At 39.0% G+C, this 9,518-nt stretch overlaps 1 protein-coding gene across 1 annotated transcript; it reads left to right on the top strand.

Annotated features, from left to right (window-relative positions):
• The first annotated feature begins 6,999 nt into the window (after positions 1-6,999).
• On the top strand, positions 7,000-8,887 carry TTG1 (Transducin/WD40 repeat-like superfamily protein). The gene has a single exon (XM_039050165.2). The coding sequence runs from the start codon at positions 7,681-7,683 to the stop codon at positions 8,680-8,682; it is 1,002 nt and encodes a 333-aa protein (XP_038906093.1). The 5' UTR covers positions 7,000-7,680; the 3' UTR covers positions 8,683-8,887.
• The last annotated feature ends 631 nt before the right edge of the window (positions 8,888-9,518 follow it).

Below are 9,518 nucleotides of genomic sequence, written 5' to 3'. Positions count from 1 at the left end.
GATAGGTATATTGTGCTCTGATTATCACAATAGATTCTAACTTTAATTTGTGTTATTTTGAAATCATTTAGTAAACCTTTCAGCCACAAACATTCCTTTACAGCCTCAGACAATGCGATGAACTCAGCCTCTGTTATGAAAAGGACCACAACAGGCTGCAATGTAGCTTTCCAACTGATCAAATTGTTCCCCCATAGGAAAACATAACTTGATAAGGGACGTCTTTTGTCCAAGTCCCCTGCATAGTCTGCATCTACATAACCATAAACCTCGGCATTGGATGACTCATTCTGTCTATATAAGACTTTTTCCTCCTTGGATGAACATGATACCTTAGTATCCACTTGACTGCCCCCAATGTCTTCTACCAGGATTTGCCATGTACCTACTAACCATACTTATTGCATAGGACATGTCTGGTCATGTAGAAGTCATAAGATATATAAGAGATCCCACTGCTTGGGAGGGACAACCTTCATATGGTTCAGATGCTCTTCATCAGTGCTCTTTGGACTATTAGCAGCTGAAAGTTTGAAGTGAGGGGCAAGAGGAGTGGTCATCCTAGTGAAATCTTTAAACAATATTCAGATTGGCTAACAAGCAATCTTCCCTGTTTTCTTTCTCTTTCTATTTCAATGCTTAGGATCTTCCTTGACTCCCCTAGGCCTTTCATGTCAAATTCTCTCTTAAGAAGAATTTTCACTTGCTTCAATTCCTCTTTAGATCTCCCGACCAGTAGCATGTCATCTAGATTGAGTAGTAGATAGACCAGTCCCTTGAAACTACTAGTATTTGTATAAACACACCAATCAAATGAGCTCATTTTGAACCCCATCTTGAAGATCACCTCATCAAACCTCTTATACTAGTATCTCGGTGACTGTTTTAGGCCATAGATGGACTTGTATAACAAACACACAAGGTCTTTTTCTCTACTTTTAACATAGTCGTGAGGTTATCTCATATAAATTGTTTCATTTAACAGCCCATATAAGAAGGTTTCTTTACATCCAGCTAGTCAAGCTCCAAATCTTTTTTCACAAGTAGAGAAAGGAAGATTCGAATGAAAGTATGCTTCACAATTGGAGAGAACACCTCATTATTGTTGGGGTTGATACCCTAAAGTCTCGTGTCCTGTAGTTTGTAAATAGTTTAACGAATGCTTGTGATGTATAATATATGATATTTTACTTCACTTCTTGATTTTGCTAATCTGAATGTTTTGTTTGCTTTACAACAAACCAATAAACTGATGGTTGTCTTTATGTAACTTAGCATATATGTGGTGACATACAAGTGGATCATATCTTAAGTGATAACCAAAATGGTCTATAGGATATGGATATAGGAGGAAAACCTTATCTTGGTAACGCTACGGATGCAACTTGCTTTGTGGAATAGTTGTAAATGTTGTAACTTGTCACAGATGGTCTGATCCTGATCATTTGTGTAGGGGACATACGAGCGGGGCGCCCTATACAAAGAGTTTGTGTAAGACCTGACCACGAAGTGTTAACGTCTCGTTATATAATACCATTCATGACAGAGACTTCACTTCACTAGGATGACCATAGGTAACATGACCTTAATCCTGAGTAAGTTGGGAACTCCTGCCATTGAGGGCGCTTCTTTGATTTGCATGGGTGTGAGTGGTCAGGCCATCGACTCAAACCTATCACTTTGGGGATTCATCTGATTTGGGAGCTGGGAACTCAGCTACACAAGATGGAATTCATTCTTTCCCCAAAGTAGGGGTAAGTAGATAGATATGTCCCTTAAGGGCTGATTCCAGGGTTTGAACGATGTGGCACCACACACCTTTTCTTGTCCCGAGAGGTGTTCACACATAGTTGGACTATGTTGTATTGTTCATTAGAGGGATCAGTGGTACTTAAGAAGTGAGATGTAACTACAAGGAGAAAAATGGTAAATTGGCCCAGTTGTACTTACGAGCATCTGTGAAGAGTCATCGTACTCATGATTGGTTATATCCGATGGACACAGAAATATATCTATGGGAAGAAGAATTTAGCTGTTGTTCTTTAGTAGAATGCCTGGCAGTCAATGGATGGTGGATCTCGTGGCTAAAGAGTTTAGTCAGCTATTCACGTACCATTGGAGTTTCGAGCCATAGGTCCATAAGGTCCCCTTAGTAGCTTGGATAAAAGTTGAGAATTAGTTTTTGAGTTAGTTTGAAATGTTCAAAAAGACAAGAGGGAGTTCGATTATATATGATATAATTGTACTGGTTAATTATATATGATATAATTGACTAAATGTATGAGATACATTATTTTAGAGGAAATTGGATATAAATATGATTTATATCAAGTAGAGGAGAAAACACTATAGTTGATATATGATATTAAACTATACGTTAAGAATATAATATGATTATATTCATTAATTAATTAATTAGGCGGTTATGAGATAATTGGTCGAGTTTTTCTTCGAATTCGTGCGAAAGTGGGAAGTTCCGAAAATTCGCTCATAGTGTAAAAGTATTTGATCGCTTAGTGTTGAGAGCCTATACGATAGCGCCCGCCTTTCTAAACGATCGTACACTCGCATTGCCTAAACGATCGCTCATGATTATCTAAACGATCACTCACGTTTACTAGACGATCACTTAGCGCGCCGAGCAGAACTAGACGATCGCTTAACGTGCCTAGCATAACTAAACGATCGCTTACCTTTTGATAGACGATTTCTTAGCGTTTACCTACATGATCGTGTACCTCGACCTAAACGACCAAGCACCTGACTATACGATAGTCTTCCCTTTTGTCTCACTTGCTTGTTCGTAGTACACGATCACTTTTCCTCCTTCCCTCTACCAATTCCATCAAAGTTCACCTTTTAGATTCTCACTCCGAGAATACTAAGGGCTTTGAGTGGTGGTGTCGTCCCTGATTACTTGTTATTCGTGCACTGCTAATCTTGTAGACGACCGTGGTGCTTCTAGGTGACTACTTGCTGAATAAGTAGGAACAAGAGGAGTTCGTTCTCTTTGGATCGAATTTTTGTGAAGACGGTCTTCAACTGGTACGTTCTCTCGATCTTTTGTATTTCTTTTAAAAGCATGCCAGTAATTAGTGTTTCAATGCATATATGTATGTTGGAATGTATGTGTGGTAATTCTATCATAATGAAATCGGAAAAATCCGCTTTCGTTCATAGGTACTCTTGTATAAGAGTTCCTTCAATTATAGTCAATGCTTTCCTTTTGAGTGAACCCCTTAGCAACAAGCCTAGCCTTGAACCTAGACTTTTGTACACCTGGAATCTCTTCTTTAAATTTGTAAATCCAATGCATGAGATAGGTTTGTACCATTTAGGCAAAGGTACTAATCTCCAAGTGTTTTTTTGATTAAGGGACTTCATCTCATAATTCATAGCCTCAATCCATTGCTTAGCATCCTGGCTATTTGTTGCTTCTTCAAAGCTGGAAGGTTAATTATTACTCAAAGAAATGGCTACACTCAATGCTACACTTGCAAAGTCAAACTCTTGGTACTTTGTTGATGGTACTATAGTTCTTCTCGGTTCGTATCTTGCCAATGAATAGTTGTGCAAGTCCCCATGTGTCTCAACTTGATCACTTGACACATGATCATTAGATTCAGCTACATCATCACCTTCTAAACCTTGATTTTGAGAGGAAGTAGAAGCTCCATTATCATTTTAAGGCTCTACCTTAAATCTAATGCTACTAGTCTTGGTTACTGTTGATGATGGTTGTTCTATGTCATGAACATTTCATTTTCTCTAAAGATCACATCTCTGCTGTTCACACACCTCTTTTCAACTAGATGCCACAACCTAAAGCCTTTTATTCTCGGTGTAAAGCCTAAGAACATGCACTTTACAGCCCTTGGTTTCAATTTCCCTTGGCTTTGGTGCACGTAGCCTACACAACCAAACACTTTTAGGTGTTCCAGCTTAGGTAGTTGCCCTGTCCACCTTTCTTTAAGAGTCTTCAGCTCTATAGATTGATGAGAGCATCTATTAAATGTATATATGTTGTAGGAGACAACTTCAACCCAATATTTTTCAGGTAACAAGGCATGGACAGCTGACATCTTACTCTTTCCAGCATTGTTCTATTTAATCTTTCAGCTACTCCATTTTGTTGAGGTGTGTACCTCACAGTTCTATGCCTTACTATGCCTTGCTCCCTGCAATACAAATTAAACTCCTCTCCACAAAACTCTAAACCGTTATCAATTCTCAAATGTTTAATTTGTTTAGAGGTAAGCTTCTCAATCAAAGTCTTCCATTCTTAAATCTACTAAATATTTCATCTTTGGATTTTAATAAATAAACCCAACTCTTTCTTGAATAGTCATCTACAAATGAAAGAAAGTACCTTGCTCCACTAAGAGATGGAGAGTGAGCTAGCCACCATAAGTCTGAGTGCACATATTCAAGGATTTCCTTTGAAGTGTGTTGTTCTTTAGGAAATTGTTGTCTAGTTGTCTTGCCCAATATACAATGTTCACAAAATTTAAGGTTATCTCGAAAACCCCTTGGTAGTATACCCTGTTTAGATAGCACTTATAGCCCCCTCACATTGATATGAGAGAGTCTTTTGTGCCACAACTCATCTTCAGTCGGTTATTCATCCGTTGCTAACAAAGTCGAGTGTTCCATTTGCACATCCTTGATGACATATAGATCATTTACCTTAGTTGCCACCAAGACCACTTTGGAATCCTTAATAATTTCAAAGGTGCCTCCCACACCCCTATATTCACAACCTATATATTCACAACCTATGACATTAAACATCCCCAATGAAAGGAGATTCCTCTTCAAGGTTGGAACATGCCTCACGTTCCTTATCAATGTGACTGAATCATCCTGCATCTTCAAGGACAGACCCTATTCCCACATCTCTGCATGTATTATTGTTTCCCATATAGATCAGTCCACCATCCCACTTCTTATAAGTGCAAAACCATCATTAGATGGTGTCATGTAGACTGAATAACCAGAATGTAACACCCAATCTTGAGTCTTCATAGTATTCTGGTCTCCACCTTCTTCATTAGTAGCTAAAGCATCTGAATAGACTAGGGAATTCTCACCTACAGCAGCCTAGGTCTATTTACCCCCTTGTTCTGCTGGTTCAATTTTCTCTTCAAGGCATAACAGTCCTTTTACATGTGCCCTATCTTGTGACAAAAATGGCACTTTATTTTGGACTTGTCACCATTGTTCTGTTTTTCCTTCCCATTATTCTTGTTCTTCCCTTTTGAGAATAAGCCTTCACCTCCTGGTTGATCCATCTTGATCATTTGTAATTCAAGCTCTCTGACTCTTATAGCTGACATAATAGCATCTGTGGTGATTCTTTCTATACCGTACTTCAATGCAATCTTCACATCTTTGATAGTTTCTGGTAGAGAATTCAATAATATGAATGCTTCATTCTCTTCTCCAACATTATCTTCAATCGATCTGAACTCAGAAGATAGCCTCTTGAACTCATTAAGATTATTCGTGAGGGACTTTGCCGAATCCATCTTATAAGTGAAGAATCTTTCCCTCAAGAAAGCTTTGTTGGGCAGATCTTTGTTGAGATATATCTCATTCAACTTATTCCACAGGGCATAGGTAGTAGGCTGATCCATAATTTACCTCAAAACAGTATCTGTGACATTGAGAACGATGGTTCCATATGCATTTGATTCAATAGTCTCTTTGTCTGCCTCAGAGAGTGTTTTAGGGTACTTTGTAGGGTTTGTAATGGCTAAGAGTACCTTCTACTGCCCCAGAACTGCTTTAATCTTTGCTTTCCACTGTTCAAAGTCTGTCTTACCGTCGAATTTCTCAATCTCATATCTGGTAGTTGACATTCTTGGTCTTCAAGATTGATTATTCTGAATCAAGAATTCAAATCTTGGAGCTGTCTTGAACTGTTCATTGAGCTCTGATACTACTTGTTGTCCCAAATGACTAGATCTTCACGTTAATAATCACAATACACTCAGTTATAACTGTTGATAACAATTCAAGAGTCAAGGGAGATAGAATGTAGATGCTTGAAAAATCCTTCTGTCATTTACCAAAAGTCTGCACGATCATGTACACGATGCACCAATAACTAAACGATAGGCCAATTAAGTAAACGATAGGAGGAAGTGTTAAACGATCGTGTAGACGACAGTTGACTGAAGCTAAATGATTGTATAGACGATAGCTGAGGAGCTAAACGATCATATAGACGATTGAGCGCGAAGCTAAATGATCGTGTACACGATGCGATAGGAACTACACGATCGTATAAACAATACTTTAGTAAAATCTAAACGATTGTAGAGGAAGAAGAAAAGAAGCAGGAGTTTAAGTAGTTCGGCCAAAAGCCTACGTCCACTGTGCAAATTGGGAGGTTCTCTTTTATTACTCTTCAAAGTATTATAGAACGAAATGTCTTGCTCTCTCGATTTCTATTCACTCTTACATTAATCACTCGTTTGATTTCGTTTATATATGTGCAGGCAATTCGATTAACGATGATGAGCTTTGGTGGTTACAACATTTAACAAAAAGAAGTCGACAACCGTTCAACTGCCAGCTGCACTGTTCTTTCTTGATTTCAAGTCTTTCTATAACATCATCAAATCTAAGTAGGATCTCAAAAAAAAAAAAAAAGATGACACCAAAGAGGTTGAATAAATACAAGATTTTAGTATCATTAATATGAATTTTAAAGAGTATTACAAGTCGTTCCAACATAAACAAATGTACATTGTAGAAAATAAGACCTAGGAACTTGAAACTTAGTTGTATACTAATTAATAAATCAAAATGTAAACTGAAAACATAAAAATGTCCCAAATAATCTTGAATAACTCCTTTAGGTAAACTTGATATGCACGTTCGACAAAGTTTGACACAATGAATTCACTTGACAACAACTCATTCACAATTTCCACACAATTTTTTGTCCACCGTGTCATCTTCCAAACTATACAACTTTTTTTGTGTCATCTCCATTCTGTTCTCTTTTTAACTTATTGAACTAATATTATAGGTAAATTTGGGCTAAATTTTTTATGTCTTCTCATGCATTAGTTAGTATTTGAAGATGTAGTCTGAAAGCTTATTGATTCCTTTTTGCTTTATTTATTGTAATAGCTTATTTGGATTGTAATGATACTTCAATGGTTCGAAGGGATATTATCAACCATTGATGTATCAATCAATGGTGCCAACAAGAACGTAGTTCAACTGATATAGTGTTATCGTGGTTTGAGGTTCGATTCCTCATCCTATACTTTAATTACAATATCTTTCACTATATAGTTCACCTTGTTGCAGTAGTTCGACAATTTTTCCCTTTCATTTTCTTCTTTCTGCCATTTTAATCAAAGCAGTCGTTCGGCAGTCACCATCTCGCCGGCGTCCACTGAACCGATCATCAATCCATCGTTCACCGTCTCTCTCTGACCACTCTCTCTGCCTGTTCCATCGTCCTCTCGTCCCTGTCAGTCTCGGTCCATCGATCTCGACTCTCTGCCACTGCTAACGTTCACCATCTCGCCGGCGTTCACCCTCGTCTCTCTTTTCCAAATCGGTCTTGCCCTCGGTTCACTAGCCCCAGTCTCTCTCTATTCTCGACCCAACCCGAACCCTCTTCCGTTCATCTTTCACTTTCCGTTCGCTTTCAGAATCATGCAAAACGCAGACTCCAGATCCGAATTCTTGGTGACCTATGATTCTCCCCATCCTCTCTACGCCATGGCCATCTCTTCCCCCCATTCACACTCTCTTAATTTCCCCAATCGCATAGCGCTTGGCAGCTTCATCGAAGAGTACACCAACCGCGTTGACATTGTGTCTTTTGATCCAGATTCCCTCTCCATTAAAGCCCATCCTTCCCTCTCCTTTGAGCACCCCTACCCACCCACCAAGCTCATGTTCAATCCCAGTCCCCTCTCCTCTCTCTTGGCCTCCTCCGGCGACTATCTCCGCCTCTGGAAAGTTGGAGATTCTTCCATCGAACCCCTCTCTCTCCTCAACAACAGCAAAACCAGTGAATTCTGCGCCCCATTAACTTCTTTCGACTGGAATGAAGTTGAGCCCAAGAGAATTGGAACGTCCAGCATTGATACCACTTGTACTATTTGGGACATTGAGAAGAGTGTGGTGGAAACCCAGTTCATAGCTCATGACAAAGAGGTTTATGACATTGCTTGGGGGGAAGCCCGGGTTTTTGCCTCTGTTTCCGCTGATGGGTCGGTTAGGATTTTCGACATGAGAGATAAGGAGCACTCTACCATTATATACGAAAGCCCCCAACCTGATACCCCTTTGCTTAGACTGGCTTGGAACAAGCAGGACCTGCGGTACATGGCCACAATTCTGATGGACAGCAACAAAGTTGTTATTTTGGACATTCGCTCACCAAGTGTGCCTGTTGCTGAACTTGAGAGGCATCATTCCAGTGTCAATGCTATTGCGTGGGCTCCTCGGAGCTGCAGGCATATTTGTTCCGCAGGGGATGACAAGCAGGCGCTCATTTGGGAGCTGCCTATGGTTGCAGGTCCCAATGGCATTGATCCAATGTCCATGTATTCTGCAACACACGAAATTAACCAGTTGCAGTGGTCCGCCGCCCAACCTGATTGGATTGCTTTAGCATTTTCTAAGAAAATGCAGCTTTTGAAAGTTTGAGGACTGAGAACGTTTTCCACTGTACCTCTAGCTATTGTGTATCTACTGTAATATCCTTAACTTTTTGGTTTTCTCTCCTGTTCTGTAAACCTGATGTCTTGCTATAAGCTTGGTTTTAGGTTAGTGCTAAGATGTTACTGCTACTACGCGGCTAGTATAAATGTTGGTGCTTCTTCTTGCTAACAAAGAACGCATTCTAAGTTAACTCGCTTGAATTCTTCAAATTCAATCAAACTTAAGTAAGCCACTTTCTTATCAAAGTTAAAGGTGATACTTTGATTCGTTTCTTTTATTTACATTACATTAGGAAATAGGAACCTTCGTTGTTTTGAATTGTAATGAATGTAACCCCCCTCAACTCTGTTGGGAAACAAGGAAGAACAGCTGTTTGGTTGGAAACATACATTCACACACAGCTGATCCTTGCTATCAACGTATACACCATTTTGCCTCAAGGGTTCTTGACAATGAGAGAATCTACATCTTCTCTTTCAAGTTAGATGCAATATGATATTAGATTGTTGATTTAAATTTGGACAATAACTTTCTGCTATAAGTTGTCAGACGATATTTTAGTTCTAGTTTATAATCTCATATTATGAGCTGGAGCTGAAGTTGGATCCATCACGTATGATTGGATTGGGCAAAGTTGATACAACACCCTCAAGGCAATAATAATGAAGCCATTCAGATTCTGAAGATTCAATTGCAACAAATGTCAATGGCATGTATTTTTTTTTTTTTTTTTTGGTCATAATAGTGCAAAAATTCCTTTATGATGTGGTGCTGAAATTCACAACAAAAAGGTGCATGAATCTTAAGGAGACTGTTAGTAG

This window comes from Benincasa hispida, chromosome 11 (assembly GCF_027475165.1).
Source record: "Benincasa hispida cultivar pf3 chromosome 11, pf3_genome.v1.1, whole genome shotgun sequence".
Taxonomy (NCBI): Eukaryota; Viridiplantae; Streptophyta; class Magnoliopsida; order Cucurbitales; family Cucurbitaceae; genus Benincasa; species Benincasa hispida.
Note: the sequence above shows the minus strand (reverse complement) of the source record. Positions and strands in the feature narration are given on the sequence as shown.

Coding starts and splice junctions, on each gene's coding strand:
- TTG1 (XM_039050165.2), top strand. CDS start 7,681: ATGCAAAACGCAGACTCCAGATCCGAATTCTTGGTGACCTATGATTCT.